A 19,726-nucleotide genomic window follows, 5' to 3' on the forward strand; every position below is an offset into this window, starting at 1 on the left:
AAATTAGAACACATGTTTATGTTCAGTTTAAACAGCATACATTTACATCACGTACCTATGCGTGTTTATATGCGTGTATGTATGCAGCACAAAGTTGAACAAAAGCAGCAACATCAACAACAGCTGCGGGCAGCGCTGCCGACAGAGCTGCAGGCAGCGCATGAGCAGCGATTTTACTTATGGCTATAACTTTCTTCAGAATTGACCTATCACGATGAAATTTGGCACACGGACACATTAGTACTAACTGGATGTACCTACCAAATTTTAAAATTCCAAGAATTACGGAAGTTATAAGAAAAAATACGAATTGCGGGGGAGTGGGGGGTGTATCAGAAAAAATAAACAAACTCGTTCTGCCTAGGGCTTATAGGAACCTTGATACCAATTTTGGTTATCCTAGCTCTTGTACTTACTGAGATCCTTGCGCTCATACAGACAGACGGACAGACAGACAGACGGACATGGCTATATCGACTCGTCTTCTCATCCCGAACAAGAATATATATACTTTGTGGGGTCTGCCACGCCTCCTTCTGTGTGTTACATACATGCGCACAAAACTAGTATAGCCTTTCACCCTTTGGGTACAGGCTATAATAACATTGTAAGAGCGAAATCTGAAAAAGAGGATTTATTGCTAAGGGAGATAGAGGTATTAAAACGAGAACAACAAGCCACAATGCGCGAAAACGAAATATTACAATTATTGATCAACAACAGTGCAGCATCATGCAAAAGCATTCCCTTTACACAACTCAAGGAATTAGTGTCTGAATTTGATCCAATGGGAGGTGACACAGACATTCAATTGTTCAAGCAGCAGATTTTTCCGGTACGATCTATGTATAATTTGGACGAAAACAACGTACGTGCACTCATCGCCAACCGTCTCAAAGGCAAAGCCGTAAAATGGTTGCAAATCCGAATCGATTTGATGACAATCCCAATCAACGAATTGCTCAATGAGATGGAAACTGTTTTTCAAAACAGAGAAAGTCTCCTATCACTTAAACGTAAGTTTGAAAAGAAGACCTGGCAACTTAATGAGTCTTTCCAAGAATATTTTTACGAAAAATTAAGATTATCAACTAAATTAAACGTCGACAAAATTGAGTTACTCGAGCATATAATTGATGGCATTCCAAACTATAATCTACGTACTCAAACCCGTATGCAACGTTTTAAAAATACAACGGAACTACTTGATGCTTTCAAAAGCATACAACTGAAACCAGATTACACACACAAGATGGATAACAAGTAGAATATCGAGCCTTTAGCCAACGCAAATAGTCGTGAAATGGTCGTCAAATGCTTCAACTGTAACTCCAAAGGACATATGGCCCCTGAATGTCGCAAGCCCAAAAGAACACCTGGAGCGTGTTTCGTTTGCAATGAAATGGGCCACATTTCAATAAACTGTAGCAAACGCAACGACTTGGAACTACGAGAAAATATGAAAACCAGCAACAAAGTATGTAAGACTTATAGAGTACTTATTTATCAACAATACTAATGACATCATTAAACACCCTTTAGAAACACTAATTGACACTGGAAGCCCTATCAGTTTAATATGTGAGGAGAAGGTACCCAAGAAACTTATTGAAGACTATTCTTTTGTTCAAAATTATTACGGAATAAATAAAAGTAAACTTATAATCATTGGAGTAATAAAATAAAGAGAATAAATAAAAGAGAATACGTTTGAACAAAATCTTTCCATTTGTCAAAACGAGGTCACGGTTATATGCAACATACGCAAACAATTAGAAGAAAAAGAAAGCAATCTGTATGAAATGAGAAACGGACTAATTTTCCGCAAATTCAAAGGCAGAATACTATTTTATGTACCTAATAATATGGAACGAAACATTTTAACACTTTATCATGACCAAATGGGACACAGAGAGTGTGAAAAAGTATACAATGCAATAACAAAGTTCCCATAAAAACACAAAAAGGACAAAAAAGACATGTACTACTAGCAGTGGATGCCTTTTCGAAGTTTGTTAAACTGTATGAAACAAAATCTACGGACTCTAAAAGTACAATTTAACATTTATCCGATTATTTCAAAGCATATAGCAGACCCAAGACTATAGTTTCTGACCGTGGAAGTGCATTCACTTCAAAGGATTTCGAAGAATTTTTATTGGCTAACAACGTAAAACACATAAAAGTAGCAACAGGTTCTCCACAAGCGAATGGACAAGTGGAACGTATAAATAAATGTTTAGGACCAATGTTGGCTAAATTAACAAGTGCTGGAACCACAAAATCATTAGTTAATATACTTCCAGAAATAGAGTTTGTCTTAAACAACACTTTGCACAAAAGCACGGGCACCACCCCAAGTGAGTTATTATTCGGAGTAAGTCAAAGAGGAATTATCATAGACTTCTTAAAAGAACAGCTAGACGACAGAAAACAAAATAGAAATCTTATTGAAAGTAGGTCCAAGGCTAGAGAAATTATGGAAAAAAGTCAAAAGTACAATGAACTATATAAAAACAAGATAGAACGCTACAGTCGAGCAAGCAAATAGCCTGTACTCTCCACAAAAAGGAAAAATTTAAAAAAAAAAAAAAAAATTAAAAGAAAATTAAAAAAATGAATGAATTAATTAATTAAAATAATTAATTAAATAAAATTAGAATACATGATTATGTTCAGATTAAACAGCATACATTTACATCACGTACCTATGCGTGTTTATATGCGTGTATTTATGCAGCACAAAGTTAAACCAAAGCAGCAACAACAACAACAGCTGCGGGCAGCGCTGCCGACAGAGGCAGCGCATGAGCAGCGATTTTACTTATGGCTATAACTTTCTTCAGAATTGACCTATAATGATGAAATTTAGCACACGGACACATTAGTACTAACTGGATGTACCTACCAAAATTGAATTTCAGGCGAGTGGGGGGGGGGGGGGGTGTATCAGAAAAAATAAACAAACTCGTTCTGCCTAGGGGTTATAGGAACCTTGATACCAATTTTGGTTATCCTAGCTCTTGTACTTACTGAGATCCTTGCGCTCATACAGACAGACGGACAGACGGTCAGACGGACATGGCTATATCGACTCGTCTTCTCATCCTGATCAAGAATATATATACTTTGTAGGGTCTGCCACGCCTCCTTCTGTGTGTTACATACATGCGCACAAAACTAGTATAGCCTTTCACCCTTTGGGTACAGGCTATAAAAACAAAAATCAAGTTATTTTTCAGCAGATATTCACCACCTCCATTTGTGTTGAATACGTCAACTGCCACCGCTGCCAAGTTTCTGCTCTCTTCGCTTCTTAAGCCTTTTGCCGCCGCTTCTATTACACGCTTCTTCTTTATCAGTTCACCACAGCACTAACACACCAGCCTCTTCCTTGCGTTGTCTGTATACACACAAGTCGTCGTGTCTCTTTCAGTAACGGTAAATGCTTCTCCTTTATCGTCTTCTTCGTTGCCGTTTGAGTCGGTTTCTCGTCGCTTCTGTTTCTTGGAATTTCACAATGTCACCAGAAATTATCAGCACTATTGCTATCTCGCTCTCTTAAATGTTATTGCATTACAAATTTTTGCATACTTTCAGGAACAAATTTTAACTTTGTAACTTTTACATTTACAAAAGTTCACAGCCACTACAGCACCGTTACAATTACACACATGTCTTTTTATCACACTTGTTATTAAGAATCAATTCAAATCGCGGTTGAGCCCCCAAAATGTGGTCTACAATATTTCCGTAGTGTCGAAAACAACCAAGAGACGACGTAGTATTATTATGTTTAAGAGTTTTTAATATTATAGGTTTATTTAGATGTAATAACAATGTTTGTTTGTGTGTGTGTATGTTTGTGTAATTATTATATATAAGTACTTTAATGAATAACTTTATATATATGTATGTAATTAGGCTTCACTGATACGTGCGTAGCTCACGAGATTCTGGCACCGACTGACTAATTGCTCGCTCTCTTTTAGCATTTTGCTCTCTCGGCTCTCGTCGTAACGACGGCCACTTCGCGTTGCACGTTCGGTTGCTTGCTCTTCTGGAACTTTCCCGATTCCTACATCGATACTCGCCGATGCCATATTAGACCGGGGCATTCTATTCCCGCCTTATTCCCCACATCCTACATTCGGCCTTCCTGACAACACCATTTTTTTTACAAACTCTGCGGCTGTTGTTGTTAAGTTTGGTCCCTCCCGATTGCCAACTTTTTGAACTTCATAGCGCCCATGTTTCATTATCTTCGTTATCTTATACGGTCCAAGAAACTTTGGTCTTAACTTCATGCCTGTGCCATATTGTGTTCTTTTAATCCAGTTCCAGTTCTCTTATACCAGTTCCCCTACTTTATAAGTTTCTTGGACTTGGAAGGACAATTCTATGAATGCGTTCTACCTGTCCGTTACCCCTAGGCATACCTGTTGTAATGTGTAGGAGTTGGATGCCCTCATTCTCACAATATTGTTTAAATACATTTGATGTAAACGCTGTGCCTCTATCAGTAACTACTCTTTTGGGGTTACCAAAAATATACGCCTGTTTTTGGAGCTTATCTATGACTTCATCTGTTCCCGTCGACTTAGTGGGGTAAAGCCAAACAAATTTCGAAAAGGCGTCTACCACTGTTAAAATATGTATATTTTTTTTGTACTCGTGAGAGGACCGGCGTGATCTATATGATATGTTCCCAATGGATCTTGGGCCTTGTCAATAGGTACTAAAAGTCCTTCTTTTTTGCCTCGTTTTGCATCTGATATAAGACATTCAACACAACTACGGACCACTTTGCCTACTCTTTCTTGCATATTGTAAAAAAAATATTGTTTACTCAGCAAGTCGACAGTCTTCTTTGTGCCTAAATGGCCCTCGCGGCCAACTCGCACTGGTACATCGTCTTTCTTAACTGTCATCGCAAAAGCATTGCAGTCCGTCACAATTTTGAATTTTATGCCTAATAGGTATATTCACCACTTTTTGATTGCTGTTATAACTGCCACGATTTCCAATTCGTAAGAACTGTACTTTTCTACGCACGGATTTGTTTTCTTGCTTATAAATTCTATCGTGTGGAAGACTTGATCTTCTGAGCCCATCTGCATCAAAAGCAACGAGGCCCTTTTGATCTAACTCAATTTTTCTATTATTCCCTTTTGGATTGTCTCTACGAAGCATGTCTGTTAACGGCTTGGCCTCTAGTGCATAGTTTTTAATGAAGCGTAAATGTGATGTGAGACCCAAGAATCGTTGAAGAGCATTTTTGCTTTTAGGTACTGGGAAATTTACTACCGCATCAATTTTGTCCCGTGTTGGCGAAATGGTTGCGTTTTCAATAACATACCCTAAAAATTGAATTTTCTTTCTGAGATACTGTCCTTTTTCCCATTTTATACGTAAACCAGCCCTACCTGCGACTTGCAACAACTCTTTTACCATTTCTATACCCTCATTCTCGTCCCTTGATGGAATAATTATGTCGTCCATGTAAATAATTATTTTCTTCGCTTGCAACAGATCTCTAAGTACAACGCTAATATATCGACAGACTACAGCTGGTGAATTTGTAATACCAAAGGGTACGTGTGTGAACTCGTACTTTCCATTGTGGGTTCCGTTTGTAAGATCTAGTGTGGTAAACACTTTCGAACTCTGTAAGCGATCTAACTCGTCATCAATGAGCGCCATTGGAAAATTGTCTTTTTTAATTTTTAAGTTTAGCTTCCTATAGTCGCAGCAGAACCTCTTCGACCCATCTTTTTTCGACACTAGCACAACTGGAGCAGCATATTCTGAAGAGCTTGGTACTCATCCCTCATCTAACCATTGCTGAACTTGTTTTTCAATAATCATTCTGTTTCTAGAACTATCTTCATTTTAACTGGTGACTTAATGACCTTTTTGGGAGAGTAATTGTTTATCAACCCCTCTACTACAAACTTCTGTTCTTCCTTCAGGTGACTTAAATCGACCCTGTCTGACCTCTACATCAGTTGTGAAATACCCTATAGTAGTTAATTCGCCCTTGCCTATGCCTCGTAATTGTTTACTGTCCTGCACCAAATTCACTCCTTCCAATCTTCCCACTAAATCTTCTCTCATAAGACACAAATCGCAGCCAGTATCGACCATCGCTAAAAACGGCATGTCCTTGATGACAAACTGTTTATAGGTTAAGCTTCTTCTCACTGATTCCAATCCGGCAAATCTTTTTTCCTTTCTGTTCACAATTTTTGGCGAGGTGGCCCGGCTTGTTGCAATTATAGCATGTTGATGGTTCCTTGCATTCCCTTGCCTGATGACCTTCTTTATTGCATTTAAAGCATCTCTTAGTATTGTAAACAAATCATTACTATTTAAATCAAATTAATATTGTATAGTATATACTTGGACATTGTGCAATAAATTATAAATCACTAAAATTAAGAATAATTATACATACTAAAAAATACTACGTTAAATTAAAATAATACATAAGCAAACAATATGGTAACGCCTGTAAAAAGAACAAGCTGGCAACTCAAAATGATAAAGAAGGGGAGTTGAGTTTGGAAAGCAGAAGCGTACGCATGTAAGGAAGGAGAGCTGCTTACAAAAAAAAACGGAAATTAATTAATAAACTGAAATAAAGTATAAGAAAAATCATAAAAGAACCATAAGGGCAAAGCTTTTTATTCACCCTTACAATAATCAGAAATGGTGCAGAATCAAATAAACAATCGCCTACTCAACGCCAAAACGCATTTATAAAAAGAAAATAATGAAAATGATGAGTGACAAGGATTTTGACAATTACGCCGCCGACGGCCTAAGACGGCTGTTAAAAACATATAACTGTCCAACGAATGGAAATAAATCTGAATTAATTCAGAGACTGATCGATGCCCAAAAGAATGACGAAATATTGCGAAATAAGCACAGCAAGACAACATGTTTAGCGAATAAATTCTGAGTAATTACCATAGCCAAACACCGTTAAGCAAATACAATGATATGAGTGACATCGTCATAGTAAACGAAAAAGGCACAAACGAAAATGATAAAAGCAACGATATTAAGACCAGGGATGACAAAGTAAATAAGTTTTCCAACACAGAAACACCGAAACGAGATAATACGGAAACTACAACAAGCAACAACAAAAACAAGATAGAACGCTACAGTCGAGCAAGCCCGACAGTAAAATACTCTCCACAAAAAGGAAAAATTAAATTATTAAAAAAATGAATGAATTAATTAATTAAAATAATTAATTAAATTAAATTAGAATACATGTTTATGTTCAGTTTAAACAGCATACATTTACATCACGTACCTATGCGTGTTTATATGCGTGTATGTATGCAGCACAAAGTTGAACAAAAGCAGCAACATCAACAACAGCTGCGGGCAGCGCTGCCGACAGAGCTGCAGGCAGCGCATGAGCAGCGATTTTACTTATGGCTATAACTTTCTTCAGAATTGACCTATCACGATGAAATTTGGCACACGGACACATTAGTACTAACTGGATGTACCTACCAAATTTTAAAATTCCAAGAATTACGGAAGTTATAAGAAAAAATACGAATTGCGGGGGAGTGGGGGGTGTATCAGAAAAAATAAACAAACTCGTTCTGCCTAGGGCTTATAGGAACCTTGATACCAATTTTGGTTATCCTAGCTCTTGTACTTACTGAGATCCTTGCGCTCATACAGACAGACGGACAGACAGACAGACGGACATGGCTATATCGACTCGTCTTCTCATCCCGATCAAGAATATATATACTTTGTGGGGTCTGCCACGCCTCCTTCTGTGTGTTACATACATGCGCACAAAACTAGTATAGCCTTTCACCCTTTGGGTACAGGCTATAATAACATTGTAAGAGCGAAATCTGAAAAAGAGGATTTATTGCTAAGGGAGATAGAGGTATTAAAACGAGAACAACAAGCCACAATGCGCGAAAACGAAATATTACAATTATTGATCAACAACAGTGCAGCATCATGCAAAAGCATTCCCTTTACACAACTCAAGGAATTAGTGTCTGAATTTGATCCAATGGGAGGTGACACAGACATTCAATTGTTCAAGCAGCAGATTTTTCCGGTACGATCTATGTAGAATTTGGACGAAAACAACGTACGTGCACTCATCGCCAACCGTCTCAAAGGCAAAGCCGTAAAATGGTTACAAATCCGAATCGATTTGATGACAATCCCAATCAACGAATTGCTCAATGAGATGGAAACTGTTTTTCAAAACAGAGAAAGTCTCCTATCACTTAAACGTAAGTTTGAAAAGAAGACCTGGCAACTTAATGAGTCTTTCCAAGAATATTTTTACGAAAAATTAAGATTATCAACTAAATTAAACGTCGGCAAAATTGAGTTACTCGAGCATATAATTGATGGCATTCCAAACTATAATCTACGTACTCAAACCCGTATGCAACGTTTTAAAAATACAACGGAACTACTTGATGCTTTCAAAAGCATACAATTGAAACCAGATTACACACACAAGATGGATAACAAGTAGAATATCGAGCCTTTAGCCAACGCAAATAGTCGTGAAATGGTCGTCAAATGCTTCAACTGTAACTCCAAAGGACATATGGCCCCTGAATGTCGCAAGCCCAAAAGAACACCTGGAGCGTGTTTCGTTTGCAATGAAATGGGCCACATTTCAATAAACTGTAGCAAACGCAACGACTTGGAACTACGAGAAAATATGAAAACCAGCAACAAAGTATGTAAGACTTATATAGTATTTATTTATCAACAATACTAATGACATCATTAAACACCCTTTAGAAACACTAATTGACACTGGAAGCCCTATCAGTTTAATATGTGAGGAGAAGGTACCCAAGAAACTTATTGAAGACTATTCTTTTGTTCAAAATTATTACGGAATAAATAAAAGTAAACTTATAATCATTGGAGTAATAAAATAAAGAGAATAAATAAAAGAGAATACGTTTGAACAAAATCTTTCCATTTGTCAAAACGAGGACACGGTTATATGCAACATACGCAAACAATTAGAAGAAAAAGAAAACAATCTGTATGAAATGAGAAACGGACTAATTTTCCGCAAATTCAAAGGCAAAATACTATTTTATGTACCTAATAATATGGAACGAAACATTTTAACACTTTATCATGACCAAATGGGACACAGAGAGTGTGAAAAAGTATACAATGCAATAACAAAGTTCCCATAAAAACACAAAAAGGACAAAAAAGACATGTACTACTAGCAGTGGATGCCTTTTCGAAGTTTGTTAAACTGTATGAAACAAAATCTACGGACTCTAAAAGTACAATTTAACATTTATCCGATTATTTCAAAGCATATAGCAGACCCAAGACTATAGTTTCTGACCGTGGAAGTGCATTCACTTCAAAGGATTTCGAAGAATTTTTATTGGCTAACAACGTAAAACACATAAAAGTAGCAACAGGTTCTCCACAAGCGAATGGACAAGTGGAACGTATAAATAAATGTTTAGGACCAATGTTGGCTAAATTAACAAGTGCTGGAACCACAAAATCATTAGATAATATACTTCCAGAAATAGAGTTTGCCTTAAACAACACTTTGCACAAAAGCACGGGCACCACCCCAAGTGAGTTATTATTCGGAGTAAGTCAAAGAGGAATTATCATAGACTTCTTAAAAGAACAGCTAGACGACAGAAAACAAAATAGAAATCTTATTGAAAGTAGGTCCAAGGCTAGAGAAATTATGGAAAAAAGTCAAAAGTACAATGAACTATATAAAAACAAGATAGAACGCTACAGTCGAGCAAGCAAATAGCCTGTACTCTCCACAAAAAGGAAAAATTTAAAAAAAAAAAAAAAAAATTAAAAGAAAATTAAAAAAATGAATGAATGAATTAATTAAAATAATTAATTAAATTAAATTAGAATACATGATTATGTTCAGATTAAACAGCATACATTTACATCACGTACCTATGCGTGTTTATATGCGTGTATGTATGCAGCACAAAGTTAAACCAAAGCAGCAACAACAACAACAGCTGCGGGCAGCGCTGCCGACAGAGGCAGCGCATGAGCAGCGATTTTACTTATGGCTATAACTTTCTTCAGAATTGACCTATAATGATGAAATTTAGCACACGGACACATTAGTACTAACTGGATGTACCTACCAAAATTGATTTTTAAATTCTGAGAATTACGGAAGTTATAAGAAAAAATACGAATTGCCGGGGAGTGGGGGGGTGTATCAGAAAAAATAAACAAACTCGTTCTGCCTAGGGGTTATAGGAACCTTGATACCAATTTTGGTTATCCTAGCTCTTGTACTTACTGAGATCCTTGCGCTCATACAGACAGACGGACAGACGGTCAGACGGACATGGCTATATCGACTCGTCTTCTCATCCTGATCAAGAATATATATACTTTGTGGGGTCTGCCACGCCTCCTTCTGTGTGTTACATACATGCGCACAAAACTAGTATAGCCTTTCACCCTTTGGGTACAGGCTATAAAAACAAAAATCAAGTTATTTTTCAGCAGATATTCACCACCTCCATTTGTGTTGAATACGTCAACTGCCACCGCTGCCAAGTTTCTGCTCTCTTCGCTTCTTAAGCCTTTTGCCGCCGCTTCTATTACACGCTTCTTCTTTATCAGTTCACCACAGCACTAACACACCAGCCTCTTCCTTGCGTTGTCTGTATACACACAAGTCGTCGTGTCTCTTTCAGTAACGGTAAATGCTTCTCCTTTATCGTCTTCTTCGTTGCCGTTTGAGTCGGTTTCTCGTCGCTTCTGTTTCTTGGAATTTCACAATGTCACCAGAAATTATCAGCACTATTGCTATCTCGCTCTCTTAAATGTTATTGCATTACAAATTTTTGCATACTTTCAGGAACAAATTTTAACTTTGTAACTTTTACATTTACAAAAGTTCACAGCCACTACAGCACCGTTACAATTACACACATGTCTTTTTATCACACTTGTTATTAAGAATCAATTCAAATCGCGGTTGAGCCCCCAAAATGTGGTCTACAATATTTCCGTAGTGTCGAAAACAACCAAGAGACGACGTAGTATTATTATGTTTAAGAGTTTTTAATATTATAGGTTTATTTAGATGTAATAACAATGTTTGTTTGTGTGTGTGTATGTTTGTGTAATTATTATATATAAGTACTTTAATGAATAACTTTATATATATGTATGTAATTAGGCTTCACTGATACGTGCGTAGCTCACGAGATTCTGGCACCGACTGACTAATTGCTCGCTCTCTTTTAGCATTTTGCTCTCTCGGCTCTCGTCGTAACGACGGCCACTTCGCGTTGCACGTTCGGTTGCTTGCTCTTCTGGAACTTTCCCGATTCCTACATCGATACTCGCCGATGCCATATTAGACCAGGGCATTCTATTCCCGCCTTATTCCCCACATCCTACATTCGGCCTTCCTGACAACACCATTTTTTTTACAAACTCTGCGGCTGTTGTTAAGTTTGGTCCCTCCCGATTGCCAACTTTTTGAACTTCATAGCGCCCATGTTTCATTATCTTCGTTATCTTATACGGTCCAAGAAACTTTGGTCTTAACTTCATGCCTGTGCCATATTGTGTTCTTTTAATCCAGTTCCAGTTCTCTTATACCAGTTCCCCTACTTTATAAGTTTCTTGGACTTGGAAGGACAATTCTATGAATGCGTTCTACCTGTCCGTTACCCCTAGGCATACCTGTTGTAATGTGTAGGAGTTGGATGCCCTCATTCTCACAATATTGTTTAAATACATTTGATGTAAACGCTGTGCCTCTATCAGTAACTACTCTTTTGGGGTTACCAAAAATATACGCCTGTTTTTGGAGCTTATCTATGACTTCATCTGTTCCCGTCGACTTAGTGGGGTAAAGCCAAACAAATTTCGAAAAGGCGTCTACCACTGTTAAAATATGTATATTTTTTTTGTACTCGTGAGAGGACCGGCGTGATCTATATGATATGTTCCCAATGGATCTTGGGCCTTGTCAATAGGTACTAAAAGTCCTTCTTTTTTGCCTCGTTTTGCATCTGATATAAGACATTCAACACAACTACGGACCACTTTGCCTACTCTTTCTTGCATATTGTAAAAAAAATATTGTTTACTCAGCAAGTCGACAGTCTTCTTTGTGCCTAAATGGCCCTCGCGGCCAACTCGCACTGGTACATCGTCTTTCTTAACTGTCATCGCAAAAGCATTGCAGTCCGTCACAATTTTGAATTTTTAATGAAGCGTAAATGTGATGTGAGACCCAAGAATCGTTGAAGAGCATTTTTGCTTTTAGGTACTGGGAAATTTACTACCGCATCAATTTTGTCCCGTGTTGGCGAAATGGTTGCGTTTTCAATAACATACCCTAAAAATTGAATTTTCTTTCTGAGATACTGTCCTTTTTCCCATTTTATACGTAAACCAGCCCTACCTGCGACTTGCAACAACTCTTTTAGCATTTCTATACCCTCATTCTCGTCCCTTGTTGGAATAATTATGTCGTCCATGTAAATAATTATTTTCTTCGCTTGCAACAGATCTCTAAGTACAACGCTAATATATCGACAGACTACAGCTGGTGAATTTGTAATACCAAAGGGTACGTGTGTGAACTCGTACTTTCCATTGTGGGTTCCGTTTGTAAGATCTAGTGTGGTAAGAAAATGATGAGTGACAAGGATTTTGACAATTACGCCGCCGACGGCCTAAGACGGCTGTTAAAAACATATAACTGTCCAACGAATGGAAATAAATCTGAATTAATTCAGAGACTGATCGATGCCCAAAAGAATGACGAAATATTGCGAAATAAGCACAGCAAGACAACATGTTTAGCGAATAAATTCTGAGTAATTACCATAGCCAAACACCGTTAAGCAAATACAATGATATGAGTGACATCGTCATAGTAAACGAAAAAGGCACAAACGAAAATGATAAAAGCAACGATATTAAGACCAGGGATGACAAAGTAAATAAGTTTTCCAACACAGAAACACCGAAACGAGATAATACGGAAACTACAACAAGCAACAACAAAAACAAGATAGAACGCTACAGTCGAGCAAGCCCGACAGTAAAATACTCTCCACAAAAAGGAAAAATTAAATTATTAAAAAAAATGAATGAATTAATTAATTAAAATAATTAATTAAATTAAATTAGAATACATGTTTATGTTCAGTTTAAACAGCATACATTTACATCACGTACCTATGCGTGTTTATATGCGTGTATGTATGCAGCACAAAGTTGAACCAAAGCAGCAACATCAACAACAGCTGCGGGCAGCGCTGCCGACAGAGCTGCAGGCAGCGCATGAGCAGCGATTTTACTTATATAACTTATAACTTTCTTCAGAATTGACCTATCACGATGAAATTTGGCACACGGACACATTAGTACTAACTGGATGTACCTACCAAATTTTAAAATTCCAAGAATTACGGAAGTTATAAGAAAAAATACGAATTGCGGGGGAGTGGGGGGTGTATCAGAAAAAATAAACAAACTCGTTCTGCCTAGGGCTTATAGGAACCTTGATACCAATTTTGGTTATCCTAGCTCTTGTACTTACTGAGATCCTTGCGCTCATACAGACAGACGGACAGACAGACAGACGGACATGGCTATATCGACTCGTCTTCTCATCCTGATCAAGAATATATATACTTTGTGGGGTCTGCCACGCCTCCTTCTGTGTGTTACATACATGCGCACAAAACTAGTATAGCCTTTCACCCTTTGGGTACAGGCTATAATAACATTGTAAGAGCGAAATCTGAAAAAGAGGATTTATTGCTAAGGGAGATAGAGGTATTAAAACGAGAACAACAAGCCACAATGCGCGAAAACGAAATATTACAATTATTGATCAACAACAGTGCAGCATCATGCAAAAGCATTCCCTTTACACAACTCAAGGAATTAGTGTCTGAATTTGATCCAATGGGAGGTGACACAGACATTCAATTGTTCAAGCAGCAGATTTTTCCGGTACGATCTATGTATAATTTGGACGAAAACAACGTACGTGCACTCATCGCCAACCGTCTCAAAGGCAAAGCCGTAAAATGGTTACAAATCCGAATCGATTTGATGACAATCCCAATCAACGAATTGCTCAATGAGATGGAAACTGTTTTTCAAAACAGAGAAAGTCTCCTATCACTTAAACGTAAGTTTGAAAAGAAGACCTGGCAACTTAATGAGTCTTTCCAAGAATATTTTTACGAAAAATTAAGATTATCAACTAAATTAAACGTCGACAAAATTGAGTTACTCGAGCATATAATTGATGGCATTCCAAACTATAATCTACGTACTCAAACCCGTATGCAACGTTTTAAAAATACAACGGAACTACTTGATGCTTTCAAAAGCATACAATTGAAACCAGATTACACACACAAGATGGATAACAAGTAGAATATCGAGCCTTTAGCCAACGCAAATAGTCGTGAAATGGTCGTCAAATGCTTCAACTGTAACTCCAAAGGACATATGGCCCCTGAATGTCGCAAGCCCAAAAGAACACCTGGAGCGTGTTTCGTTTGCAATGAAATGGGCCACATTTCAATAAACTGTAGCAAACGCAACGACTTGGAACTACGAGAAAATATGAAAACCAGCAACAAAGTATGTAAGACTTATAGAGTACTTATTTATCAACAATACTAATGACATCATTAAACACCCTTTAGAAACACTAATTGACACTGGAAGCCCTATCAGTTTAATATGTGAGGAGAAGGTACCCAAGAAACTTATTGAAGACTATTCTTTTGTTCAAAATTATTACGGAATAAATAAAAGTAAACTTATAATCATTGGAGTAATAAAATAAAGAGAATAAATAAAAGAGAATACGTTTGAACAAAATCTTTCCATTTGTCAAAACGAGGACACGGTTATATGCAACATACGCAAACAATTAGAAGAAAAAGAAAGCAATCTGTATGAAATGAGAAACGGACTAATTTTCCGCAAATTCAAAGGCAGAATACTATTTTATGTACCTAATAATATGGAACGAAACATTTTAACACTTTATCATGACCAAATGGGACACAGAGAGTGTGAAAAAGTATACAATGCAATAACAAAGTTCCCATAAAAACACAAAAAGGACAAAAAAGACATGTACTACTAGCATTGGATGCCTTTTCGAAGTTTGTTAAACTGTATGAAACAAAATCTACGGACTCTAAAAGTACAATTTAACATTTATCCGATTATTTCAAAGCATATAGCAGACCCAAGACTATAGTTTCTGACCGTGGAAGTGCATTCACTTCAAAGGATTTCGAAGAATTTTTATTGGCTAACAACGTAAAACACATAAAAGTAGCAACAGGTTCTCCACAAGCGAATGGACAAGTGGAACGTATAAATAAATGTTTAGGACCAATGTTGGCTAAATTAACAAGTGCTGGAACCACAAAATCATTAGATAATATACTTTCAGAAATAGAGTTTGCCTTAAACAACACTTTGCACAAAAGCACGGGCACCACCCCAAGTGAGTTATTATTCGGAGTAAGTCAAAGAGGAATTATCATAGACTTCTTAAAAGAACAGCTAGACGACAGAAAACAAGATAGAAATCTTATTGAAAGTAGGTCCAAGGCTAGAGAAATTATGGAAAAAAGTCAAAAGTACAATGAACTATATAAAAACAAGATAGAACGCTACAGTCGAGCAAGCAAATAGCCTGTACTCTCCACAAAAAGGAAAAATTAAAAAAAAAAAAAAAAAAATTAAAAGAAAATTAAACAAGAGGGAACGCTACAGTCGAGCAAGCCCGACAGTGTAATACCCTGTACCCAGGTAAACTTCCGTCACTGAGTTATATGCGCCCATAGCAGCAGCAAAAAGAGGAAGAAGAAGAGCGAACTTGTTGCTGCAGTTTGTGGGGGTTGTACTGGGGAGAATTTGTTTTGCTAATAACTTTTCTTAGAATTGACCAAATTGAATAAAATTTTATACAACAGTAGACAATTATATATTAATTATGTGTGCAAAGTTTGGTTTAGGTAGCATTTGAAATGTGGACGCTATTGACGAAATTCTGTAGCGGGGGAAGGGGGGGAAAATTAAAAACAAAAACATAAACTCGTCCTTACTCGGACCTAGGAGAAGCTGGATGCCAACTTTGGTTATTCTAGCTTTTATAGTTTCTGAGATCCTCGCGTTCATCCAGACGGACGGACAGACGGACGGACAGACGGACGGACATGTCTAGATCGATTTCTCTCGTCATGCTGATCTAGAATATATATACTTTATGGGGTCGGAGATGCTTCCTTCTGTATGTTACATACTTTGCACAAACCTAATATACCCTTTTTACCCTACGGGTACAGGGTATAAAAAATGAATGAATTAATTAATTAAAATAATTAATTAAATTAAATTAGAATACATGTTTATGTTCAGATTAAACAGCATACATTTACATCACGTACCTATGCGTGTTTATATGCGTGTATGTATGCAGCACAAAGTTAAACCAAAGCAGCAACAACAACAACAGCTGCGGGCAGCGCTGCCGACAGAGGCAGCGCATGAGCAGCGATTTTACTTATGGCTATAACTTTCTTCAGAATTGACCTATCATGATGAAATTTAGCACACGGACACATTAGTACTAACTGGATGTACCTACCAAAATTGATTTTTAAATTCCGAGAATTACGGAAGTTATAAGAAAAAATACGAATTGCGGGGGAGTGGGGGGTGTATCAGAAAAAATAAACAAACTCGTTCTGCCTAGGGCTTATAGGAACCTTGATACCAATTTTGGTTATCCTAGCTCTTGTACTTACTGAGATCCTTGCGCTCATACAGACAGACGGACAGACGGTCAGACGGACATGGCTATATCGACTCGTCTTCTCATCCTGATCAAGAATATATATACTTTGTGGGGTCTGCCACACCTCCTTCTGTGTGTTACATACATGCGCACAAAACTAGTATAGCCTTTCACCCTTTGGGTACAGGCTATAATAACATTGTAAGAGCGAAATCTGAAAAAGAGGATTTATTGCTAAGGGAGATAGAGGTATTAAAACGAGAACAACAAGCCACAATGCGCGAAAACGAAATATTACAATTATTGATCAACAACAGTGCAGCATCATGCAAAAGCATTCCCTTTACACAACTCAAGGAATTAGTGTCTGAATTTGATCCAATGGGAGGTGACACAGACATTCAATTGTTCAAGCAGCAGATTTTTCCGGTACGATCTATGTATAATTTCGCCAACCGTCTCAAAGGCAAAGCCGTAAAATGGTTACAAATCCGAATCGATTTGATGACAATCCCAATCAACGAATTGCTCAATGAGATGGAAACTGTTTTTCAAAACAGAGAAAGTCTCCTATCACTTAAACGTAAGTTTGAAAAGAAGACCTGGCAACTTAATGAGTCTTTCCAAGAATATTTTTACGAAAAATTAAGATTATCAACTAAATTAAACGTCGACAAAATTGAGTTACTCGAGCATATAATTGATGGCATTCCAAACTATAATTTACGTACTCAAACCCGTATGCAACGTTTTAAAAATACAACGGAACTACTTGATGCTTTCAAAAGCATACAACTGAAACCAGATTACACACACAAGATGGATAACAAGTAGAATATCGAGCCTTTAGCCAACGCAAATAGTCGTGAAATGGTCGTCAAATGCTTCAACTGTAACTCCAAAGGACATATGGCCCCTGAATGTCGCAAGCCCAAAAGAACACCTGGAGCGTGTTTCGTTTGCAATGAAATGGGCCACATTTCAATAAACTGTAGCAAACGCAACGACTTGGAACTACGAGAAAATATGAAAACCAGCAACAAAGTATGTAAGACTTATAGAGTACTTATTTATCAACAATACTAATGACATCATTAAACACCCTTTAGAAACACTAATTGACACTGGAAGCCCTATCAGTTTAATATGTGAGGAGAAGGTACCCAAGAAACTTATTGAAGACTATTCTTTTGTTCAAAATTATTACGGAATAAATAAAAGTAAACTTATAATCATTGGAGTAATAAAATAAAGAGAATAAATAAAAGAGAATACGTTTGAACAAAATCTTTCCATTTGTCAAAACGAGGACACGGTTATATGCAACATACGCAAACAATTAGAAGAAAAAGAAAGCAATCTGTATGAAATGAGAAACGGACTAATTTTCCGCAAATTCAAAGGCAGAATACTATTTTATGTACCTAATAATATGGAACGAAACATTTTAACACTTTATCATGACCAAATGGGACACAGAGAGTGTGAAAAAGTATACAATGCAATAACAAAGTTCCCATAAAAACACAAAAAGGACAAAAAAGACATGTACTACTAGCAGTGGATGCCTTTTCGAAGTTTGTTAAACTGTATGAAACAAAATCTACGGACTCTAAAAGTACAATTTAACATTTATCCGATTATTTCAAAGCATATAGCAGACCCAAGACTATAGTTTCTGACCGTGGAAGTGCATTCACTTCAAAGGATTTCGAAGAATTTTTATTGGCTAACAACGTAAAACACATAAAAGTAGCAACAGGTTCTCCACAAGCGAATGGACAAGTGGAACGTATAAATAAATGTTTAGGACCAATGTTGGCTAAATTAACAAGTGCTGGAACCACAAAATCATTAGATAATATACTTCCAGAAATAGAGTTTGCCTTAAACAACACTTTGCACAAAAGCACGGGCACCACCCCAAGTGAGTTATTATTCGGAGTAAGTCAAAGAGGAATTATCATAGACTTCTTAAAAGAACAGCTAGACGACAGAAAACAAAATAGAAATCTTATTGAAAGTAGGTCCAAGGCTAGAGAAATTATGGAAAAAAGTCAACAGTACAATGAACTATATAAAAACAAGATAGAACGCTACAGTCGAGCAAGCAAATAGCCTGTACTCTCCACAAAAAGGAAAAATTTAAAAAAAAAATTAAAAGAAAATTAAGCAAGAGGGAACGCTACAGTCGAGCAAGCCCGACAGTGTAATACCCTGTACCCAGGTAAACTTCCGTCACTGAGTTATATGCGCCCATAGCAGCAGCAAAAAGAGGAAGAAGAAGAGCGAACTTGTTGCTGCAGTTTGTGGGGGTTGTACTGGGGAGAATTTGTTTTGCTAATAACTTTTCTTAGAATTGACCAAATTGAATAAAATTTTATACAACAGTAGACAATTATATATTAATTATGTGTGCAAAGTTTGGTTTAGGTAGCATTTGAAATGTGGACGCTATTGACGAAATTCTGTAGCGGGGGAAGGGGGGGAAAATTAAAAACAAAAACATAAACTCGTCCTTACTCGGACCTAGGAGAAGCTGGATGCCAACTTTGGTTATTCTAGCTTTTATAGTTTCTGAGATCCTCGCGTTCATCCAGACGGACGGACAGACGGACGGACATGTCTAGATCGATTTCTCTCGTCATGCTGATCTAGAATATATATACTTTATGGGGTCGGAGATGCTTCCTTCTGTATGTTACATACTTTGCACAAACCTAATATACCCTTTTTACCCTACGGGTACAGGGTATAAAAAATGAATGAATGAATTAATTAAAATAATTAATTAAATTAAATTAGAATACATGTTTATGTTCAGATTAAACAGCATACATTTACATCACGTACCTATGCGTGTTT

The 19,726-nt window shown here is 37.1% G+C and overlaps 3 protein-coding genes and 1 long non-coding RNA gene across 4 annotated transcripts; all 4 read left to right on the forward strand.

The window, feature by feature from the left end:
- The first annotated feature begins 1,219 nt into the window (after window positions 1–1,219).
- On the forward strand, window positions 1,220–1,705 carry LOC115628143 (zinc finger CCHC domain-containing protein 13-like). The gene is made up of 2 exons (XM_030524115.1): window positions 1,220–1,477; window positions 1,543–1,705. Exons 1-2 carry the CDS (start codon window positions 1,304–1,306, stop codon window positions 1,549–1,551), a joined length of 183 nt encoding a protein of 60 aa, XP_030379975.1. The 5' UTR covers window positions 1,220–1,303; the 3' UTR covers window positions 1,552–1,705.
- Window positions 1,706–8,563: 6,858 nt separating this feature from the next.
- LOC115628140 lies at window positions 8,564–8,980 on the forward strand. Its single transcript, XR_003995762.1, has 2 exons — window positions 8,564–8,752; window positions 8,818–8,980. It is a non-coding gene; the product is annotated as an uncharacterized LOC115628140 (long non-coding RNA).
- A 5,513-nt stretch (window positions 8,981–14,493) lies between these two features.
- On the forward strand, window positions 14,494–14,910 carry LOC115628134 (zinc finger CCHC domain-containing protein 13-like). Its single transcript, XM_030524111.1, has 2 exons — window positions 14,494–14,682; window positions 14,748–14,910. The coding sequence occupies exons 1-2, from the start codon at window positions 14,509–14,511 to the stop codon at window positions 14,754–14,756; spliced, it is 183 nt and encodes a 60-aa protein (XP_030379971.1). The 5' UTR covers window positions 14,494–14,508; the 3' UTR covers window positions 14,757–14,910.
- Window positions 14,911–17,647: 2,737 nt separating this feature from the next.
- Window positions 17,648–18,133, forward strand: LOC115628135 (zinc finger CCHC domain-containing protein 13-like). Its single transcript, XM_030524112.1, has 2 exons — window positions 17,648–17,905; window positions 17,971–18,133. Exons 1-2 carry the CDS (start codon window positions 17,732–17,734, stop codon window positions 17,977–17,979), a joined length of 183 nt encoding a protein of 60 aa, XP_030379972.1. The 5' UTR covers window positions 17,648–17,731; the 3' UTR covers window positions 17,980–18,133.
- The last annotated feature ends 1,593 nt before the right edge of the window (window positions 18,134–19,726 follow it).

This window comes from Scaptodrosophila lebanonensis, unplaced genomic scaffold (genome assembly GCF_003285725.1).
Source record: "Scaptodrosophila lebanonensis strain 11010-0011.00,11010-0021.00 unplaced genomic scaffold, SlebRS2 tig00000105-arrow-arrow-pilon, whole genome shotgun sequence".
NCBI classification, from domain to species: domain Eukaryota; kingdom Metazoa; phylum Arthropoda; class Insecta; order Diptera; family Drosophilidae; genus Scaptodrosophila; species Scaptodrosophila lebanonensis.

Coding starts and splice junctions, on each gene's coding strand:
- LOC115628143 (XM_030524115.1), top strand. CDS start 1,304: ATGGTCGTCAAATGCTTCAACTGTAACTCCAAAGGACATATGGCCCCT.
- LOC115628135 (XM_030524112.1), top strand. CDS start 17,732: ATGGTCGTCAAATGCTTCAACTGTAACTCCAAAGGACATATGGCCCCT.
- LOC115628134 (XM_030524111.1), top strand. CDS start 14,509: ATGGTCGTCAAATGCTTCAACTGTAACTCCAAAGGACATATGGCCCCT.